The sequence below is a fragment of the Heterodontus francisci genome, chromosome 20 (genome assembly GCF_036365525.1).
Source record: "Heterodontus francisci isolate sHetFra1 chromosome 20, sHetFra1.hap1, whole genome shotgun sequence".
NCBI classification, from domain to species: Eukaryota; Metazoa; Chordata; class Chondrichthyes; order Heterodontiformes; family Heterodontidae; genus Heterodontus; species Heterodontus francisci.
In genome coordinates this window covers 60,200,498-60,223,902 of record NC_090390.1, presented here as the reverse complement: position 1 = coordinate 60,223,902, position 23,405 = coordinate 60,200,498, and the positions used below count along the sequence as shown (strand labels likewise).

At 43.2% G+C, this 23,405-nt stretch overlaps 1 protein-coding gene across 1 annotated transcript in view; it reads left to right on the top strand.

Moving 5' to 3' along the window:
- Window positions 1-23,405, top strand: part of sec23ip (SEC23 interacting protein) — a 155,492-nt gene that overhangs the window by 69,812 nt on the left and 62,275 nt on the right. Inside the window, exon 15 of the mRNA XM_068052891.1 lies at window positions 17,207-17,309. Within this exon, the coding sequence (XP_067908992.1) occupies window positions 17,207-17,309 (103 nt within the window). The remainder of the gene's footprint in view (window positions 1-17,206; window positions 17,310-23,405) is intronic.

Below are 23,405 nucleotides of genomic sequence, written 5' to 3'. Positions count from 1 at the left end.
CCCATTAGCTTCTTGCTTATCTGATATCTGTGGGATGTTTATAGTGTCCTCCACCATGAAGCCCGATGCAAAATATTGGTTTTAATTATCTGCCATTTCCCTGTTATCACTTCTCCAGTCTCATCCTCCAAGGGTCCCACGCTCACTTTAGTTACTCTGTTTATATACCCATAGAAGCTCTTGCTACTTGTTTGTTATGTTTCTTGCCAATTTACTTTCATAATCAAATTTCTCTCTCTTTATTAGCTTTTTAGTCATCTGCTGCTGGTTCCTAAAAGAAATTCCCAATCCTCTGGCCTCCCACTAGTTTTTGCCACTTTGTATGCCTTAGCTTTTGATTGGATACTCTCCTTGACTGCCTTTGTTAACCACAGGTGGTTCATCCAGCTCATTGAGTCCTCCTTTTTGACCAGGATAAATTTTTGCTGAGCATTATGAAATATCTGCTTAAATGTCTGCCTGACCTTCCCCTTAGTCTATTTTCCCAGCTTGCTTTAGACAACTCTTTCTTCATACCTCTGTAATTGCCCTTGTTTAAGTTGAGGACCCTGGTTTGAGACCAGAGTTGCTTGCCCTCAAACTGAATTTGACATTCTACCATGTTGTGATCGCTACCCCCTAGAGGATCCTTAACTACGATATCTCTTATTAATCCTAGCTCATTACACATTACTAGATCTAAAATAGCCTGTTCCCGGGTAGGTTCTGCAACGTATTGCTCTACGTAACAATCCCTGATGCACTCTACAAATTCGTCTTCCATGTTACTTCTGCCAATTTGATTTGTCCAGTCAATATGCAGATTAAAATCACCCATGACAATTGTAGCGCCCTTCTTACACGCCTCCATTATTTCCAGATTTATACTTTGTCCTACAGTGAGGCAACTCTTCGGGGGCCTATAGACGACTCCCACCCATGACTTCCTCCCCTTGCTATTCCTTATTTCCACCCAAACTGATTCCACATCACAGTCTATTACACCTATATCACTACTCACCACTGCACTGATAGCTTCCTTTATTAACAAAGCTACCCCACCTCGTTTTCCTTTTTGCCTATTTTTCCAGAACGTCGAATACCCTTGAATATTGTGTTCCCAGTCTTGGTCACCCTGTAACAACATCTCTGTAATAGCTATCAAGTCATACTCATTAATTACTATTGGTACCGTTAACTCATCTATCTTGTTACAAATGCTGTGTGCATTCAGATAAAGAGCCTTAAGCTTTGACTTCTTACCATTATTACTCATTCTGGTTCTAATTTCTGCTGCACTCGTGATTATATTTTCTGCCCCTTCCTGTCACACTTTGATTATCGTTCGCCTCTTCACTACCCTGCAGCTCTGCTCTCGTTTCTTTTTGATTTTTTTAAACTTCCCTTCAATTGAACCCTCCCCCGACTAATTAGTTTACAGTCCTATCCACAACCCTAGTTATACGATTCGCCAGGACACTGGTCCCAGCGTGGTTCAAATGAAGCCCGTCCCAATGGAGCAGCTCTCTCTCCTTCCCTAGTACTGGTGCTAGTGCCCCATGAATCGGAACCATTTCTCCCACACCAATGTTTGAGCCATGCGTTTACCCCTCTAATCTTATTTACACTACGCCAATTTGCACGTGGCTCAGGTAGTAATCCGGAGATTATTACCTTTTGAGATTCTGTTAATTTGGCCCCGAGCTGCTCATAGTCACTCAGCAGAACCTCTTTCCTAGTCCTACCTATGTCGTTGGTACCTACATGGACCATGACAAATGGATCCTTCCCCTCCCACTCCAAGTTCCTCTCCAGCCCAGAAGAGATGTCCTTAACCTTGGCACCAGTTAGGCAACACAGCCTTCGGGACTCCCTGTCTTTGCTACAGAGAACAGTATCTATTCCCCTAACTGTGCTATCCCCTATTACTACTACATTTCTTTTTTCCCGCCCCACTTGAATGGCGCTCTGAACCACGGTACTGTAGTCACTTCGCTCCTCCTCCCTGAAGTCTGTGCCCTCGTCTACACCGGGAGCAAGAACATCATACCTGTTGGATAAGGGCACTGGCTGAGGCTCCTCCAAAGCTAAATTCTGAATTCCCATATCTGCCTTAACTTTCAGTCACACCCTCCTGTCCCTGACCACAGTCCAAATTTGATGTAATTAATCTAAGGGGTCTGATTGTCTCCTGAAACAGTGTCAAGGTAACACTGCCCCTCCCTGATGTATCGCAGTGTCTGCAGCTCAGACGCCAGCTCATCAACTCTGAGCCGAAAGTCCTCAAGCAGCCAACACTCGCTGCAGATGTGGCCACCGTGGATCGCACTAGCTGCCACATAGTACAGCTGCAACACATCACCTGCCCAGCCATCTCTATTCTATTTAATTATTAATTTGGATGTTATATATTTTAAAAGTGAATTTCTTAACTGTACTCTTCAGCTGTAATAACGTCTCGACTTAAACCACTTGGCCAAACAAAAGAGACACGGAAGAGATACCCACCAATCACCTACCTGTTTTCCTGTGATGTCACACTTCAGCTGACAGGTAGAAGGGGCTCTATGCCGCCGGTTTTTATCTCCTACCATCACTGCCCTTCTCACGCAGGTCCGCTCTCTCTCTCTTTCATTCACTTGCTTTCCTTGGTCTTTCTATTTTACTTTTCTCCCTCTCTTTCCAATTTTTTAAATGAGGACTACAGCAGAAGGTTTGAAGTACATCACATCCATTAAAATCCATGGCAGCAGATTTGAGAATTCTGGGTGATCAAAATCACAAGCTAGATAGTGGAATTTAACGCTCAACATATTGGTTAACATAGAAGTTCAGTAACTATACACAGGCTATTATTAAAATAAGTCTTACATATTTACTCAGCCTCCCTTCAGAAAACAATGGAGTAGAGTTTTGGGTATAATCAGGAAATTACACCCAAGATGTGCTCGGAATTGCACTGGTTAGGTTACAGTTCAAGTTTTTGCTAAAATCATTGGCGTAATCATAAACTTAAAATTTTCCATGAACCAGCACAATCAGTTAGCATAACTGAATGTAATAATCTTCTTTCCATTGAAAATTATTCCTTGATGTAGTTAAAAGTGGTAACCTGGCGCAGTGCTATTAATACAGCTGAAAATAGGTGTAGCACAAAAAAAAACATTTTTCATAATGGTGTCCAGTCCGTCACATCAGAAATTTGATCTAAGATAACCTATTTAAAAAAAATTGTTAGTCAGTTTCTTAGTAAATTACATTTTTTTGATATAAAGGAACTTTAAAATATGGCTACTCATGCCTGTTTGCCTAAGGAAATTAGCACCATTTATCGAACCTTCCTTAACTAGTGCTATTGGCAGAAACTGTCAATTTTAGCCAGAGGCGTGGCATGGGCAAGGCCTTCTCCCAGCGAATTGAACCTGCAGCCAGCGTAAATGATCACAGAAATTTCAGCGTTAATGGTTTTGGGTGTAACTCGGTTACATTTAAAATTCCCCAATCTTTTATGCTGGTCCAGCCGATTCTACCCCCCAATACATGAAAGAAATTAGCAGAGTTACCTTGCTACAACTTGAAAGAAATGCCCAAAATTTTGTAGGAATCAGGAAGATGACTACCTTTTAATTTGAGACTAAAATATTGTAAGTATCAGTTAAAATGTCTCTTTTTTTTTAAAAAAAACAAATCCACCTCCTCTAACATTAACTCTCGACTGTTCTAGCACTGGAAGAAATTGCATGCATTTGTGTAGCATCTTTCATGACCTCAGGACATCTCAAAGTGCTTGTCAACCAATAAAGTGTAGTCACTATTGTAGGCAAATGTGCGCAGAGCAACATAGGAGCAGGCGTGGTCCATTCAGCCCGTCGAACCTGCTCCACCATTCACTTAGATCATGGCTGATCATCTACCTCAATGCCACTTTCCCACACTATCTCCATATCCGTTGATGTCATTCGTATCCAGATATCCATGGATTTCTGTCTTGAACATGCTTAATGATTGAGCTTCCATAGCCGTCTGGGGTAGAGAATTCCAAAGACTCAACAACCTCTGAGTGGAGAAATTCCTCCTCATCTCAGTCTTAAATGGTCTACCCCTTATTCTGAGACTTAGTCCCCTGATTCTAGACTCACTAGCCAGGGGAAACATCCTATCTACATCCACCCTGTCATGCCTTGTAAGAATTTTGTAAGTTTCAATGAGATCACCCCTCATTCTTCGAAAACTCTAGAGAATGCAGGCCCAGTTTCCTCAATCTCTCCTTATAAGACAGTCCTGCCATTCCAGGGATTAGTCTGGTGAACCTCTGTTGCACTCCCTGTCTAGCAAGTATATCCTTCCTTAGATGAGGAGACCAAAACAATATAGAATACTCCAGGTACTCGAGGCCCTACAAACAAAAAGTGGTAAATCACCAAATAATATGTTGTCGTGATGTTGGTCGAGGGATAAATGTTGACCAGGACACCAAGAGAACTCCACTGCTGCTCTTTATGGCACAAGATCTTTTACATCCACCAGAGAGAGCTTACCGACCATATTTTAGCATCTCAACCAAAAGATGACGGCTTGCCGCACCCCCTCAGCAGGATACCGAAATATCAGACTAGATTATGTGCTCGTGTCTGGAATGCGACTAGAATCCATGACCTTGTGACTCAGTGAGAATGCTACCACTGAGCTTGGGGTCTTAGACCTGAAATGTTGACTGACTGACATCCTTTTCTCCACAGATGCTGCCTGACCTACTGAGTAATTCTAGCTGTTTCTGTTTTTTTAATTCCGATTTCCAGCATCTGCAATATTTTGTTTTTTATTTAAACAAATTTATTGGGATGCTTTTTAAAAATTGTGTTTGTTTTCTGAAATCTTCGAGTAGTTGGGCTCAGTTTTTATTAAATTCAGATGTATTGCTGTGAAATTACTAATTCCATTCATTGTAAAGCTGTTGACAACTGGTTGTAAATATGTTAGCTGATATATTTTGGAGGTACATGAATATATTCTGATCAAAAAAGCATCTAGGTAGTTTGAATTCAATGCGTAGTAATGGACTAGCAAGTGTAAGAATGTTGATAACATTCTAGCAATGCTTCTGTAGGGGTCCAATTGATGCATGAATTTTTCTTGGGCACTAATTTTCCCTTGGGAAATTCTTTTCTGTATTGATGGAAATAATTCCTACTTGCAACTTTTTACAGAGAATATGTTTGGTTATCATTTTTTTAAATTTGTGATGTTTAACACATTATTTAAAAATAGCATTGGATGCTTTCCTGGTGGCTTTAAGTCTGTGTCGTGAGCTACTTGGGACATCACAGGTTTGATCCTATGTCTCTACAGATTTAATTGATATCAAGCAGAGCAGGAATAGGGGGCACTACAGTTGACCTCAGTTCCCCTCGGTTGGGGGTGAAGGGCGTGGGGAAGTATGTGATTGAGAATTTGCATTCCTAATTTGCATTGCAGTAAGCAATGTTGCAGGTGCATGTGTGTGATTGTTGGGCAGGGACAAAATCTAGCTTGGCTGTGATGCTCCTTTGTATTGAAATCAGCTGTCAGTACTCATGCCAAGACTCTCGGACGAATTAGTCACTTGGGTGAGATACAATTGGGTAATTAGCATGCTAGGATAGCACAGCAAGGAGTGCGCACTCTTAAGAGGAAAGGAAAAAATGTAAAACTAAAACAGCATAGGCATTGTCTTTAGTATTGGATTGATTTTAAAACTTGCACAAAATTTAAACTGCTGTGTAGTGTGTACAAAATGGTGCAGAATAATACTGTTCAGCTTTCTGCATTGTCTTGTGCATGATGCTTGTCTTATGTGGCTGTGATCTATTACAGTATTCACTGTTTTTAGGTTTCATACATGTGTAAAACTTGGCACTGTTGAGTATCATTTAAAATACAGTAAAATTTAGATTTTTCTATAATTTGGGGATAATAGTTTACTGATAAGCATGTTAAGAAATTATTAAAAGCCTATTGGGCAGCACAATGGCGCAGTGGTTAGCACCGCAGTCTCACAGCTCCAGTGACCCAGGTTCAGTTCTGGGCACTGCCTGTGTGGAGTTTGCAAGTTCTCCCTGTGACCGCGTGGGTTTCCTCCCACATGCCAACAATGGGTCGATAGGTAAATTGGCCATTGTAAAAATTGCCCCTAGTGTAGGTAGGTGGTAGGAGAATTGAGGGGATATGAGAGGGAAAATGGGATTAATGTAGGATTAGTATAAATGGGTGGTTGATGGTCGGCACGGACTCAGTGGGCCGAAGGGCCTGTTTCGGTGCTATATCTCTCTATGACTCGATTTGATCATAAATCTGATTTTTATTGTAAACTGTGCACCCTCCTCCCTTCATACATTGTTCAGGACCAATTTCACATTGGCGTTTACATTTTTAACTCAACTCCTATGGTACTTGGTTGTTAAACCTAGTTTGCTATGTTTGAAGTAGAAAATTGTATTTGCTGTCTTCGGTTATATCCTGTGTTTACTTGAGCTGTATCATTAACTTATTCAACCTGTGCCATTCAGTGACATTTTGAGGGTGTGACTGCTTTTATAACAGACAGAAGATGCACAGACAATAAACAAACCCTCAAATGCCCTTCAAGAAAGTAATTTGATGATGCAGTTGCTGCAGTCTATATCATGAAAGTACGATGGTGGGAAATTGTGTAGCTGATGGCGTTTTAGTGCTGGTGTTTGGTTTTGGCATTTCAGGATGCTGATAGACTGATTTTTCTCTGCCGTGTAACTCTGTCAAGGTGGAATTTAGTTCTCTTCTGTTTGCTTGGTACAGTATTATTGCATTTTGGTATGCAGTTATGATCCCAAAAGTTGATTAACCAGAAGTTGGAAAATGAAAATAAGGTGTACAGTAAGGTGATAGGAAAAATGCACACCCAGCAGATGTGGGGCTGAATTTTGCACTGACCTCTGGAATGGAGGTTGGGTGGGGCATAGTATCAGGATGGGCAATGTCGGGCAGGAAGTCTGGTGTCCCATCCTGATTTTATCAATGGTGGCAAGCATGGAGGGCAGAGATCAGACATCGATGGTTAAGATCCTTAAGAGGCCTATTGACAGCAATTTTATTAGTTTTAAATTTTAACAGCACATGGGAATCATGGGGCTTCAGAGCCTCCCTGGTTGAGGGAGGCAAAGTGGCAGCAGTGTGTACCATCAAATGGGATGAGAATAGATAGGTGTTTGATGGCCGGCACAGACATGATGGGCCAAAGGGCCTGTTTCTGTGCTGTATAACTCTATAACGCACCGAGGCTCCTTAGACAGCACCTTCCAAACCTGCGTCTTCTACCACCTAGAAGGACTAGGACATGGGAACACCACCACCTGCAAGTTCCCCTCCAAGCCACACACCATCCTGACTTGGAACTATATCACCTTTTCTTCACTGTTGTCGGGTCAAAATCCTGCAACTCCCTTCCGAGCAGCACTGTGGGTGTACCTACCCCAGATGGACTGCAGTGGTTCAAGAAGGCAGCTCACCACCACCCTCTCAAGGGCAATTAGGGATGGGCAATAAATGCTGGCTTTGCCAGCGACGCCCACATGCCATGAATGAATTCAAAAAAGAGGCAGCGGCACTGCATCAAACTGTGAGACCACAGGAGGATCAGCAGCAGCATCTAGACCGTGGTGAAGGCAGCAGAGGGCAAAGACAGGTGGCTGCCTGCCCTGCAAAAGAAAGTACCCTCCAGAGAGGGTCTACTGGTCGAGGCTCAACTACCTGCAGATGTCCGAGAGGCAGTGCCAATGAAGACTCTGTGTGTCTGGGGAGTCTGTCACTGACCTATGCCCTATAATGTAGGACGGGCTGTGCCCCAGAGGACTTGGTGGAAATCCAATTCCAAGGATTCAGTAGAGTCATCTGTGACAACTCACTGGTCAGCAGCCTATCTTTGTATCAAGGAGGTAACCAATCCTCTTTTCGGGGGACAGGCGACTGTGTGCTTCCACATGGATCCCAACTCTCAAACTGAGAGGTTCGTCTGGTTTGGGGTCATCTCTGAACTCCCCCAGGTGTAAGGTGTGATCGACAGCACACGTGTGGCCGCCAACGCTCCTGAACACCAGCCAGCAGCCTTCATCAACAGGAAGGGCTTCCACTCCCTCAATGTACAACTGGTCTGCAACCACCGTAAATGAATCCTGCAGGTCTGTGCACACTTCCTGGGAAGATGCCAGAGCTTTTCCGGCCACAGCGTGCCTTCAGGGTTGGATCCTTGGCGACGACGGCGACCCAAGGAGGACATGGCTACTGATGCCTGTGAGGAAATCACACACAGATGCAGAGGAAAGGTACAACTCCTGCCATGGAACAACATGTGTGACCATAGAGCAGGCCATTAGTCTGCTGAAGGTGAGATTCGGGTGCTTAGATCGGTCCTGTGGAGCCCTTCATTATGCCCCGGCAAGGGTCTTGCATAACGTGGTGTCTGCTGTGCACTGCACAACCTGAAGCTACAGAGGAGGGAGGCAATGACTGTGAGGAGCAAGCTGCCTCCTCAGACAATGAGGACCCGGGGAGGAAGCTGTCCAGGCATCGCCAGATGAAGGACACCAGGGACAACAGGAGAGACACCATGAGACACCTGAAAGGGAGACTTGTGATGCCTTTTATACATTTGTGTTTCCTTTAATCCTTACTGCCAGTTGTACATTGACCAATAAAGATTTGCATTTATGCATCCCTGTTGTTACCTTCTTTCCTTCAGAAAACAATCGTTCATTGATCAGTTGCGCCGTGCTCAGCTGGCAAGGGTCCAGACTGGACCCATCTCAACATGATCATGTCAAACCTCTTCACAGAGGCAGGGTTGAAACAAAGTATTGAAATAGGAAGGCGATCTTCTGTTGGAAAAAATTCTTTACTAACAGTGATAGCAAACGCTTCCCTTTCCATCTTTAGTACACATTCACCAGTTAATACCCTGTGCTTCTATGTGCTCTTCATTCTTTTGCATGCACTCCTACGAGGTGCTCCCCCTGTGCTGTCAGCTGAAGTGGAGGCAGGCTGCTGACCTTCCTGCCCCTTGGCTAGGGATGACTTTGGCAGTCGACATCTGATTGCCTTGGGCCTGGTGGGTGTTAGCATATTGGGGGCCTCCTGCACAGAAACAGTAACACTGTCTGTCGTTGGGGATGATGGAGGCATTGATGTGAGGGGTAGCAGAATTTTGGCCACACCAGGAGCACCCAGAGATGGGCCCCGAGCAGCGGTGGGCAGCCGCTCCACCTCCCTTGCAAGGCAGACTTCTGCCTCCCTGCTGACCTGAGTGTAGAGGACCTGATGGTGACTCTAGGTCCCCTGCCCCCCTCTTACCTTGCCACTACTGCCTGAGTTCATGGTCAAGACGAGGGTGTGCAGGTCTCCACAAATGTTCTCTGGACACTGAGTGCTTTGCTGGACATGCCTCTCCAGCAGTACCGTGAATCTCTCAATGAAGGAATCCACTTGTCCACCAGTCAGAAACAACATAGCGCTCAAGGCCTGGATGGACTCCTCCGTCGTCCGTGCTTGGGCACACATAGCCTCTGGCATATCTGCTATATGTTACCTGACTTCTCACTGCAGATTTCCTTTGAAGCTGGAGACACCAGAGGCATGTCATGATCCTGAGGCTCAGCACAGGCCTGGCCCTTTCCTCCGACTATCAGAGGCCTGGACTGTTCGAGCATGTCTGTGCTGCGCTCACCAGCTTGTGTGCCAGAATCTGAACGTGAGCGCAATACCTGCTGACATCAGTAACTGCATGGGTGGAGGGGTATAAGGTGACGATGGACCTCTCAGGTTTTGTCCTCCCCCATCAAAGGTGGCAGGTTCTCCCACAGTCTCCGAGGCTCTTCAAGTAGGTTCCGCATGACCTGCATGAGCGATCAGAGAAACTGAAAGGTCAAGAGTGTCCCTCCTGACAGAACACACAACCCTACGTTGGAGCTCCCTGTAGGCACTGGATGCCTGGTGAGCAGCACTGAATCCAGGTCTTTGTTGTGACCCTATGGCTGCTGATCATCTCCACAATCTGCAGCTAGGCTTGCTTGGTCAGGCTCCCAATTCTCATCCTCCTCATCCCTAGGGAAGAGAATCGCCTACCTTTCCCTGGCAGCTTGTAAGAGCATCTGGAGGGAGGCATCAATGAAGTGTGGGACCACCATTACTCTGCAGCCTTTTAGCACTCTGGAAATCCTATTAATGAGGTCATCGACATTGAATGCAGGTCTGGCACCCCATTAAAAATGGCGCCAGCACCTGCCGCAGTGTCAGCTAATGCCGGCATCTCGACATCCGCCCCTGCCATCGTCCAGTAATTAGTCAGCCTCTGTGCCTCATTCGTCTTAGTTGGCCAGCTGGCGCTTGATCACCTGCGGCCGGCCACTCGTGGCCCCAATAAAAGCCACACCTGCTTGCGGTCCCATCGGCAGGATCAACAGCTTAGTCATAAAATACTGCCCATGGTGTCTGGTAGCACAGGTGGTGGTGATCAATAGTAACTGCAACAAAACTTGTGTTTTGGACAGCACTATAATGCATGAGCACTGTAGTTTAATGATCAAACATTTTTTTGAGGGCTAGATGCAGAAGGAAGTAGGGTTGAGAAATCAATTATACTTTTCTTATATGTAGCCAGGACTTGGTTATGAACAGAAGCAGCTTCAGCTAATATGCTAGCACACATGCTGGATAGCAGGCAGCACGAAAAGGGGCTGAAAAACATGAGCATACCCAAATTTTATAGTAAGCTATCACATATCTAAAAGCGGCCCAATTCATGTTTCCACGGTGTAATTGGGGATGAGGCTTGACTGAAATGCATTATAAAATTTGGGTCATTTTACCATTTTAAATGTGTGAAACACAGGACTGGAGCAGATGCTGGGTTAGAACAGTGTAATGATTTGATAATATGTGGAGAAAAATATTATTTGAATATTCTGTAAAAGAGTCTGGATTTTAGTAGAATGGGAGAGAGAGAACTTGGAAGCCTCTGTTTCTCCAACCAGCCAAGCATTGGCATTGACAACTGTTGAAAGAGTTAAGATGGATAGCAAGTTATTGAGTAATGTGTCTTTTTCTCAGAGGAATTTGAGTCTATGGCAGTGATCATGATAGGCTAAACATGCCACGTGGCTGGATGCAAAATGCCAATTCAATCAGTATTAACAGGGGAAGGCTACCTACGATAGAAATGATACTGGTTTTGGATGAAATACCCTAGAACCTAGTATGCTGCAAGCCCAGTTGGGACTGGTCAAAGAATATGAATTTTGCAAGATTCAGTTGTGCACAGTGCCCCCCGCTATTGATTTCTCAGAATCTGAGGAAGGAGAAGAGGATGGAAGTCGTTTAACCTCACACCTGTGACTCTCTGTGCATCTTTCCTTTACAGGCTTGAACATATGATCATACGAATTAGGAGCAGTAGGCCATTTGGCCCCTTGAGCCTGCTGTGCCATTTGATAAAGGTCATGGTTGATCTGATTGTGGCCTCCACTCCATTTTTCTGTCTCTCTTTGCGCCTGCTGTCCCCCCCCCCCCCCGCCCCCAATCACACTTGACTCCGTTGTCTATCAAGGATCTATCTAACTCCATCTTGAATATATTCAGTGACCCTGCTTCTTCTGCTCTCTGAAGAAGCGAATTCTACAGACTATAACCCTCTGAGTAAAAATTCTCATCTCCGTCTTAAATGAGAGATCCCTAATTTTTAAAGTGTGTCCCCTAGTTCTATTCTTGCCCATAAGTGGAAACTTCCTCCTGGTATCCACCCTGTCCAGTTCCCTCAGGATCTTGTATATTTCAATAAGATCACCCCCCACATTCTTAACTCCAGTTTATATAGGCCCAACCTGTTGAACCTTTCTTCATAAGATAACTCCTTCATCCTAGGCATTAGTTGAGTGAAACTTCTCTGAACTGCTTCTAATATCCTTTCTCAAGTAAGGAGACCAAAACTGTACACAGTATTCCAGATGTGGTCTCACCAAAGCCCAGTCCAGCGGTTGCAAAACTTCCCTACTTTTATTCTATTCCCCTGACAAACAATTAACATTCCATTTGTCTTCCTAATGTTACGACCATGGTGGGAGCAACGCACTGTTAATTCAGTTCCGTCACGCCACAGGTCGCAGCATATTATTAAGTTTTCACCAAATCTGAGAAACAGCCAAATTAAACACTCTAATATCCCCAGAATGAAACAGACAAAACCAGGTATCTTTAGACAACAACAAAGACCTTGTAACTTCTTAATTTAATCTAAGTCCCGCATTCACCCACATACATTCAAAAATAACAATTAATTGCTTTTTCAAAATGTAGTTTTGAGATTAGCTGTCTGTTAAGGATAAAATAAGTAAGTGGGTTTTTGCATTTTACGCTCCTGGTGAATGAGGTCTTCTGATGTGAAGGAAATCAAAGTTCACTCGAAGTCTTCAGCCGGATTTGATGAAAATACTCTGTTCCTGATAGTCAATTCAAATAGTTTAGCTGCAGTAGCATTAAACAGTTCTTTCAACGATGAGCACAACAATACAAATAATTTGTTGAAAAAGAAAAGCTTTTCTACCTTCCTCAGGGAATTAACATGGCTTGTAGCTTTGTAGAATTTTTCTTGAAGAATAAAACAACTCCTTTCTTCATATCACCTTGCTGGAAAAGTGTCTCAGAACTAACTGCTTCCAGCCATTTTTTGCCAGTTCCACACAGTCAAAATGGAAACATCATACCATGTGACCCCTCTCCTGCTGTTGCCCATGGTAACAAAAATGCAGCTGTGACACTGTCTCCCGAATGTTCTCCTCCCTTAAAAGTGCACTGTTTTTAAGAGACTTAAAGGCAAACACACTGTTTTTAATCTGAGGAGAAAAATAATACAAGTCCATGACACTAATCACTTGCTGTACCTGCATACTAACTTTTTGTGATTCATGTACCAGGATGCCCATATCCCTCTGTCCTGCAGGGTTCTGCAATCTCTCCCCATTTAAATAATAATCTACCTTTCTATTCTTCCTGCCAAAGTGGACAAGTTCATATTTTCCCACATTATACTCCATCTGCCAAATTTTTGTCCACTCACTTAATTGATCTATATCCCTTTGTAGACTCCTTATGTCCTCTTGACAACTTACCTTCATCCCTATGTTTGTGTCACCTGCAAATTTAGCTACCATACATTCAGTCCCTTCATCCAAGTTATTGACATAGATTGTAAATAGTTGAGACCCCAGCACTGATCCCTGTGGCACTCCACTAGTCACATCCTGCCAAATCGAAAATGCTCCATTTATCCCTACTCTCCGCTTTCTGTTAGCTAACCAATCCTCTATCCATGCTAATATGTTACTCCCTACACCATGAACCCTTATATTGTGTAGTAACCTTTGGTGGGGCACCTTATCGAATGCCTTTTGGAAATCCAAGTACACCACATCTACAGGTTCTCCTTTATCCACATTGCTTGTTACTTCCTCAAAGAACTCTAATAAATTTGTCAAATTCCCTTTCCTTTTCACAGGTTGGCTCTGCCTGATGGCATTAGGATTTTCTAAAGTCCTGCTATAACCTCCTTAATAATGGATTCTAGCATTTTTCCTTTGACAGATGTTAGGCTAACTGACCTATAGTTTCGTGCTGGGTCTTTTCTTATGCTGGAACATCAGCCATTCTTATGGCCTACAGCTTTCACCTGGAAAGATATTGGTCAGTTTGCCACCAGTTTGCCTAACTGGCAAGGGTGAAAATCTTTTTTAGTGCATCTAACATCATGAAAGGATTCATATAGATAAGTAGCTGCAAAAGTAGCTAACTAAGGTGCAAATAAATTTCTGGCAGCACAGCAGGCTCTGCTTTAATTTCTTTAAATTCTTCTTGATGCAGTTAATCTGATTTACCATTATTTCAGTTCTCAAATTTTTAATGGTCCTTTTATTGAGACCCATTCTACCCATGAAGCTTTGTTTGTCCTCTACCCTCCAGTTACTGTATTGAGAATGCAACTAATGTTTCATTAAGTAATTGAAAACTGAGAGTTAAAGAATATAATTTATGCCGTACTGTTTTACTTTCCTCACTGCTTCCATTTCCTCAGCTTTAAGAGAATGTAAGGTTTTTTTATTACAGGACAAAAATTTTCATACATACATATATTTGGATTTTAAAATGTTAGAACAATTGTTTTATGACTGTGCTGTAACATCCAATTTTATTTGAACATTACAGTGATGGAAAAAAAAGTATACACCATCTCCCCCTGTGCTGCAGAATGCAGGCAGTATTTTTCTGGTCATTCGTTTTCTTTTTTGTCTTTTTGTATTCACTTTTTAAATTTCTAGCATATTTATAGAAGATTTAGGGAGCATGAGTCGGCAAAGTCTGAGGGGCATGTATGAGTTCCTTTGCCAAATAAGGACCTTGCACCACATATTTTGTCAACAAAGAACGATTTTGCGTGGAAATTGGTTAGTTTGCCTTGCAGACTGTACATGCTTTTCTCATTGCTATTTGGAAGACCTGGCTCTGCACAAATTGACTGCGACATTTCCTACATTATAATGGAGATTACATTTAAAGTACTTCATTGGCTGTAAAGCATAATGGCACGTCCTGAGGTCATGAAAGGCACTATATAAATGTAGGTGGACGTCCAATCGCTCTACACCTCCATCCCCCACCAGGATGGTTTGAGGGCTCTCCGCTTCTTCCTGGAACAGAGGCCCAACCAGTCCCCATCCACCAACACCCTCCTCCGCCTGGCTGAACTTGTTCTCACATTGAACAACTTCTCCTTCAACTCCATGCATTTCCTTCAAGTAAAAGGTGTCGCTATGGGTACCCGCATGGGTCCTAGTTATGCCTGTCTTTTTGTGGGATATGTCGAGCATTCTTTGTTCCAGTCCTACTCAGGCCCCCTCCCCCAACTCTTTTTCCGGTACATTGATGACTGTATCGATGCCGTTTCCTGCTCCCGCCCCGAACTAGAAAACTTTATCAACTTTGCTTCCAATTTCCACCCTTCTCTCACCTTTACATGGTCCATCTCTGACACTTCCCTTCCCTTCCTCGACTTCTCTGTCTCCATCTCTGGGGATAGGTTGTCTACCAATATCCATTATAAGCCCACTGACTCCCACAGCTACCTTGACTACACTTCTTCACACCCTACCTCCTGTAAGGACTCCATTCCATTCTCCCAGTTTCTCCGTCTCCGACGCATCTGCTCTGATGATGCTACCTTCCATGACGGTGCTTCTGATATCACCTCCTTTTTCCTCAACCGAGGATTTCCCCGCACTGTGGTTGACAGGGCCCTCAACCGTGTCCGACCCATTCCCCGCACCTCTACCCTCACCCCTTCCCCTCCCTCCCAGAACCGTGACAGGGTTCCCCTTGTCCTCACTTTTCATCCCACCAGCCTCCGTATCCAAAGGATCATCCTCCGCCATTTTCGCCACCTCCAGCGTGATGCCACTACCAGTCGCATCTTCCCCTCCCTTCCCCTGTCAGCATTCCGAAGGGATCGTTCCCTCCGCGACACCCTGGTCCACTCCTCCATTACCCCCACCACCTCGTCCCCGTCCCAGGGCACCTTCCCTTGCAATCGCAGGAGGTTTAATACCTGCCCATTTACCTCCTCTCTCCTCACTATCCCAGGCCCCAAACACTCCTTTCAGGTGAAGCAGCGATTTACTTGTACTTCTTTCAATGTAGTATACTGTATTCGCTGCTCACAGTGTGGTCTCCTCTACATTGGGGAGACCAAGCGCAGACTGGGTGACCGCTTTGCGGAACATCTCCGCTCAGTCCGCAAGCAGGACCCTGAGCTTCCGGTTGCTTGCCATTTCAACACTCCCCCCTGCTCTCATGCTCACATCTCTGTCCTGGGATTGCTGCAGTGTTCCAGTGAACATCAACGCAAGCTCGAGGAACAGCATCTCATCTACCGATTAGGCACACTACAGCCTGCCGGACTGAACATTGAGTTCAATAATTTCAGAGCATGACAGCCCCCCACTTTACTTTCATTTTTAGTCATTTTTAGTTATTTTTTCTTCTTTTTTTTTTGCATTCCTTTTTACATTTTTTACAATCTTTTTTTGCATTTATTTCATTTCATCTTAGTTTGTTCAGTTTGCTTACCCACTGTTTTTTTCAGGTTGTTTTTCTTCAGGTTTGCACTTGCTGATGTTCAATATTCAGTATATTCACACCTAATCTGTACTAATGCTTTGTCTTTCAACACACCATTAACATATTGTTTGCCTTTGCTCCGTGACCTTTTGGTCAGCTATGTGGCCTGGTCCAATCTGCACCTTCTCCTTTGTTATCTCTTGCCCAACCCCCACCTCACTTGTTTATAATCTGTGACTTTTCTAATATTTGTCAGTTCCGAAGAAGGGTCACTGACCCGAAACGTTAACTCTGCTTCTCTTTCCACAGATGCTGCCAGACCTGCTGAGTGAATCCAGCATTTCTTGTTTTTGTTTCAGATTTCCAGCATCCGCAGTATTTTGCTTTTATATAAATGTAGGTCTTTTTTTTGTGCTCCTCTGGATAATTCACCTACATCTTGGTACACAATATTTTTATGTCCTTCCAGAGATCCCTCTGCTCAGAAGTATGGCATATTTTGAGTTTTCATAATGGGGTTCAGCAATCCAATTTCTTCAGAATAATTTTGCTTTTAAACTGTAAATTTTATGGGCTAGTTTTATTAAGATCACATGTTCTGTACAATAGCAAATTACAATTTGGATGCTAACTGCTTCAGCTTAATAGTTAAATCTATGCCTTCAGTCCAGTGCCTATTCTGACATCAGAATTTTAAAAATTAGTGTTTTTTTTGCAATCAAAACTATCTGGTGTGCTATACACAATGCATAACTGCTGATTGGGGTATGTTATAACTGTAAATTCGTTCAGTTCAGTTTCAGATTTGTTTTTCAGTTTCAGCTCTGACATTCTGGTGAATGGATCACTGACTAGAGTTTTTTTAGTTCGGGTTTGTTTTTTCCACTGCCTTCAACAAAGCCACTGTTCATTTTCTTTCACAAGTGCAGCTGGGAAATTACATTGAATCCATTTAAATTGTATTTCTTTCGAATTCGGGCTGTGGAGAGGTGTATTTTTGTAGTTTTTAAATTGGTTTAACTGCTACTTTAAAGTAAATCTTCGTGTTTTTTTTTTGCAGTTGGATCCTGTGGCATATAGGATGGAGCCCATGATTCTCCCAGATTTGGGTATAAAACCAGTTCTTGTTCCACATCACAAAGGCAGAAAGAGACTGCATCTTGGTATGCCAGTTCATTTTGCATTTATTGTACCAGATCAAGCAAATTTAATCCAGTACTTAAATTAACTACATATATTTAAGCATAAAATTTGAGATGTGTAATGGAAATCAGATTATAACATGCAATTTACATTCTCACCACACAAGTGCCAGGCAATGACCATCTCCAACAAGAGAGAATCCAACCATCTCCCTTTGATGTTCAATGACATTACCATCGCTGAGTTCCCCACTAGTAACATCCTGGGGTTACCATTAACCAGAAACTGAACTGGACCAGCCAGATAAGTATAAATGGCTACAAGAGCAGGTCAGAGGCTGGGAATTCTACAGCAATAACTCACCTCCTGACTCCCCAAAGTCTGTCCACCATCTACAAGGCACAAGTCAGGCGTGTGATGGAATACTTTCCACTTGCATTGATGAGTGCAGCTCCAAGAAGCTTGACACCATCCAGGACAAAACTTGATTGGCACCTGATCCACCACCTTCATTATTCACTCCCTCCACCACCGACGCACAGTGGCAGCAGTGTGTGCCATATACAATATGCACTGCAGCAACTCACCAAGGTTCCTTTGACGGCATCTTCCAAACCTATGACCTCTACCACCTAGAAGGACGAGGGCAGCAGATGCATGGGAACATCACCTACAAGTTCCCCTCCAAGCCCCATACGATCCTGACTTAGAACTATATTGCCATTCCTTCACTGTTGCTGGGTCAAATCCTGTAACTCTCTTACTAACACCACATGGACTGCAGTGGCTCACCACCACTTTCTCGTGGTAATTAGGGATGAGCAATAAATGCTGGCCTTGCCAGCGATGCCCACATCCCCTGAAAGAATTTTTAAAAATACCTCTTGAAAGTGAATTTTACATGTGTGAATGCTTGCATGTTTTACATATATTAACCAAACTAATTTGTGGTTATGTTTATAGCAACCATCGGCTTTAGCTTTCATAATTGATTGCAGAATAATACCTGGCATTTTCCTGACATGGGTTCCTTCTGTTTGAAATGTGTATGTGCCATATCCACCATGATTTCCCTGAATATGAGGAAAAATATCGTGTCTCGCCAATCAACTTTCTAAACTACAGTAATTGTCTTGATTTAAATTTGGAGCAAAACTGCAATGTTCCTTCAGTCTGCAGTACTGAGGGAATTCTGCACTATCGGACGTGCCGTCTTTCAGATGAGACATTAATCCTGAGGTCCTATCTGCCTGCTCAGGTGGGTGTAGAAGATCTCATGGCACTATTTCAAAGAAGAGCAGGGGAGTTTTCCCCAGTGTCCTGGCCAATATTCATCTCCATCAATATCACAAAAATAGATCATCTGGTCATTATCACATTGCTTTTTTGTAGGAGTTTGCTGGGGCACAAATTGTCTGCCATGTTTCCTACATTACAACAGTCTCTATAATGCAAAAGTATTTTGTTGGCTGTAAAGCACTTTCAAATGTCCAGTGGTCGTTAAAAGTGCTATATAAATGCAAGCCTTTTTTAAGACTATTTTTATGTACACGTACACTAGAAAAGTCACACTTGCCAGGCAATGACTATCTCCAATAAGAGAGAATCTAAACATCTTCCCTTTACATTCAACACCACTACCATCGCTGAATTCCCCATTATCAACATCCTGGCTGTTACCATTGACAAGAAACTGAACTGGAGCAGCCACGTAAATGCTGTGGCTACAAGAGCAGGTCAGAGGCTGGGAAGTCTGTGGCGAGTAACTCACCTGACTCCCCAAAGCCTGTCCACCATCCACAAGGACCGTGATGGAATACTCCCCACTTGCCAGGATGAGTGCAGCTCCAACAACACTCAAGAAGTGCGACACCATCCAGGACAAAGCAGCCCGCTTGATTGGTACCCCATCCACCACCTTAAACATTCACTCCCTCCACTGCTGACATGCAGTGGCAGCACTGTGTACCATATATAAGATGCACTGCAGCGACTCACCGCCTCCTTCGACAGTACCTTCCAAACCCATGACCTCTTTCACCTAGAAGGACAAGGGCAGCAGACGCATGGGAGCACCACCTGCAAGTTTCCCTCCAAGCCACATGCCGTCCTGACTTAGAAATATATTGCCATTACTTCACTGTCGCTGGGTCAAATTCCTGGAACTCTCTCCCTAACAGCACTGTGGATGTACCCGCACCAGATGGAGTGCAGTGGTTCAAGAGTACAGCTCACCATCACCTTCTCAAGGGTGATTTAGGGAGGGGCAAAGCAACACTCAAATCCCATGAAAGAAATTTTTTTTAAAACCCTGCATTTCCACATGAAGTGCCACTCCAGGACCATCCTAAAGGGCAAAAATATTCCCAGATTCCACCTCATTAATGTCTCTCCTCTTCCCATCACTTTCATCCTCCCCTCAAATGACAAAGTTTAGGAGTTTATGAACATTTTTGTCCGACAGTCCTTCAGGCTCAGCACTTCCATAACCCAATGTTGCCTTCAGTGCTGCCACCCTCATTGGTTCCATATACCTTCCCAGCAACCCCCCCACCCCAACTTTGATCCTTGCACCATGGTCTACATCCTCCCTCCATTCCCCAAGCTTTCTCCCATCTAACAAACTCTTAGGTTCACCTAGATTCCAGGCTTTTCCCGTGAGTGTTGTGTAGTCGTCGTCTCCCCCCCCCCACGAGTCCCCCAAGTAGTATACCCATATTTCTCAAGCCTCGTGCCCTGTCACGGAACTATCATCATGCCCCATCTAACACATCAGGTACTGCTGAGTCTTGCCAAGCCAAGACCAGATTCTCACTTCCCAGGCCCCAGCACTGCCATACCCAATCCCCAAATCCTGCCCTCACAGAACAGGAACGACTCAGCCTGTTGTTGCCTAATCTCCAACTGTTTGTTCTCCCTTCCTGGTCCAGCTCCGTGGTGCCTCCTGATTTGATCCTTAATTTTCATATATTAGTAAGGGAATGTATTCAAGGACACAGACATTGGAGACTTACAGAAGGGAGGAGAGAGACTTAGAAAAAGAGTGAGATAGAAACAATGAGAATCTGATTCAGTGATGCTGACATTGACCAATGAGATAAATAAGTGAGAGAGATAAAGGAAGGAAGGCAAAGATACAGAAAGTGACAGAATATGGTTTTTAAAAAAAAGTATTGGTACAGAAGAGCTTTTAGTTGATGCCACAGTGGTTCAAGTATTCAACAATACTTCGTTACATGATCATTCAGAGTCATTTACAACATAGAAGGAGGCCATTCAGCTGATCAAGTCCAGTCAAACCCACTCCCCTGCTCAATCCCCATAGCCTGCAAGTTTATTTCCTTCAAATACCCATCGAATTTCCTTTTGAAATCATTGATTGTCTCCACTTGCTCTACCCTCTTGATAGCGAGTTCCAGGTCATCACTCACTGCATTTAAATAAAAAAAAGTTCTTCCTCACATTCCCCCTTTATCTCTTGCCCAAAACCTTCAATCTGTGTCCCCTAGTCCTTGTACCATGGTACAATGTTACCATCAAGTAGAGTATCTTTGTTGCCATAAAATGCTGCTTTGTAACCCGAATCTCTGTGCATAGACCTAATGTCCATTGGGAGCATTCTTTAGTGAAGGAGTACTGCTTTTTCATGCGGTGATGGGGGGAGGGAGGAACAGGAGGAAATAAAAATTTGATTTCCCAGGCAACTGTTTTGCACATTGGTGCATTTGCAGAGTCCAATAATAGGTCAGTTGCCTGGCCTTTTATATGATATGAATACAGTCCAAAAAGTCTAATAGCAAAGTAAATATTGGGTTTCGGTGGAGAACTCCTGGTGTGATAGAAGCGTGCCAGGTTCAAATTCAGGACTTTCATGGTTTAGGTGATCACGTGGCTTAAGTCTAGTGTTAGTCTCAGCAATGCCCACTATGGGAGGGTGACAAAAATCGGTTAGAGTTCCCAGTGTCGATCACTATCTACCTGTGCTTAAAGTGGATGTTTATGAATGTCACATGAAGACAGTATTGGGTTTGACGGTATCCCACTCCCCAATAAAATTGAAGGAGGAAGAAGAGGAAATATAGGAAATTGGAGGTAAATATCCTGATATAATGCAACGAAGTGAATGTTATGTTGTCACTTATAATTTGAACTAACTATGTCTAAGATTAATCATACTTCATAGACAAAATGTCATGTGCAAAGAAACTGCAATCAGAAATGTATTTTTCACAACTAAAAGGGATTTGGTTAAAAACATAAATGTAATAGTTATGAGGTAAAATTAAACAACACTGCTGTTCCTGTTGGCTAAATAACAATTGTAATATTGACCTATACAGATTTAGTTATTGCCTTGTCACATCAGCAGCTTGCTTTGTCGCTTTCAGCAACATTTCAGCTGTTTATTGGAGATTAGGCAAATAAAATCAAATGGAGTTAACCCTTGACACTGCGTTGATGCAGTAGAATTTTTTTAAAATTAAACTCACCTACACCTATTGCAATGAGAGATAGCAAATATTTTAAAACAATATTGAATAAGTTTCTGCTGAACTAAACCCATCTGAGATTATCTCTTAAATTACTATTGAATCTGCTATCACCATTGTTACGACCAGGTGGGAAAGGTGTCTATGGGTCCCTTTTGGCCTTCACTTGGTCTTACCGTAACAGGATTTAATTTTTTTAAACTCACTGTTTTGAGCTCCCCCTTGGTGAATTCTTGTTCACTGCTTTCCAATTATAAGGCAAAGAAATGAGCACAAACAGGCTGCTTTAGGTTTCAAGAAGAAAACTGAAATTTATTATAACTTAAACTCTAATTTGGTTAACGCCTACGGATACACGCCCCACGCTAGCATGCATACACGATGCACACGTGCAAATAGAGACAGAAAAGAGCAGAAGAAAAAAATAAAGTAGAGAGGTTTGAGGCACTATCAAAAGAGTTTCTTGTTACTGTGCTTGGAGCTTACCGTAGTTGTTTTATAGGCCATCTTGCTTTTCGTTGGGGCCCAGTATTATTCTTAAACCTTGTTCTCAGTAGGAGACTTTTCTCTCTTGGGGTTCATGTGTCTTCAATGGATCTTCAGTTCTGTGAGGAAGAGATGGGAGCAGACAGGAGAGAGGTCTTTTCCAGTCCAGGAGCAATGAGATTTCTAAGTTCAAATTCAAAAAAACTCCTACAGCCAGTCATGTGACTAAACTGGTCTGCCCTCGTCTGTTTGTGTATTCGGCCATCTTAGCAGTTAACCTGGAATGCTAGCCTCTCCACCTTCAACGTTTGGTAATCAAAAGTCCATGGTGGATTAATTTGGAGCAGGGAGTGGCGCCTTTGTCCTTTCCAAGCACTGTCTGTTGCTATGAAAATGTCTTACAAGCAATAGGCCTTTTTCTTCTCAGCAACAATTTTAAAATTTAATCTCCATGTGGCAAAATATCTGTGCCCCATTCTTGGCAGGTGCCTGCATGACACTATCCTTTTAGGCAGTGCATTTTAAATCCTAACAATTTGCCACATAAAAAAGTTGTCTCCTCTCCCCTCTGGTTATTTTGCCAATTATCTTATATCTGTCTCCTCTGGTTACCAAGCCTACTGCCAGTGGAAAGTTTATCCTATTTACTCTAACAAATCTCCTCGTAATTTTCAACACCTCTGTTAAATCTCCACTTAACATTTTTGGCTCTAAGGAAAGCAATCTCAGTCCCTCTAGTCTCACCACATAACAGAAGTCCTTCAACTCTGGTATCCTACTAGTAGATCTCCTCTGTACTCTCTCAAACCCCTTGCCATCCTTCCTAAGGTGTGGTGCCCAGAATTGGGCACACTGCTCCAGCTAAGACCTAACCAGTGATTTATAAAGGTTTAGCATAACTTCTTTGCCTAGTACTTTCTGCCTCTATTTATAAAACCAATAATCCCATATGCCTTAACAGTTTTATCAACTTGCCTTGTTGCTTTAAAAGATTTGTGTTTGTGAATCCCCAAGTGTCTCTGTTCTTGACCTTTTAAAATTTTACTATTTAGTTCATATTGCGCCTCATTGTTATTCCCCCCCAAAATGCATAATCGTACAGATTTGCCTCACTTGACATTCCCCAGTGTCTGCTTATTC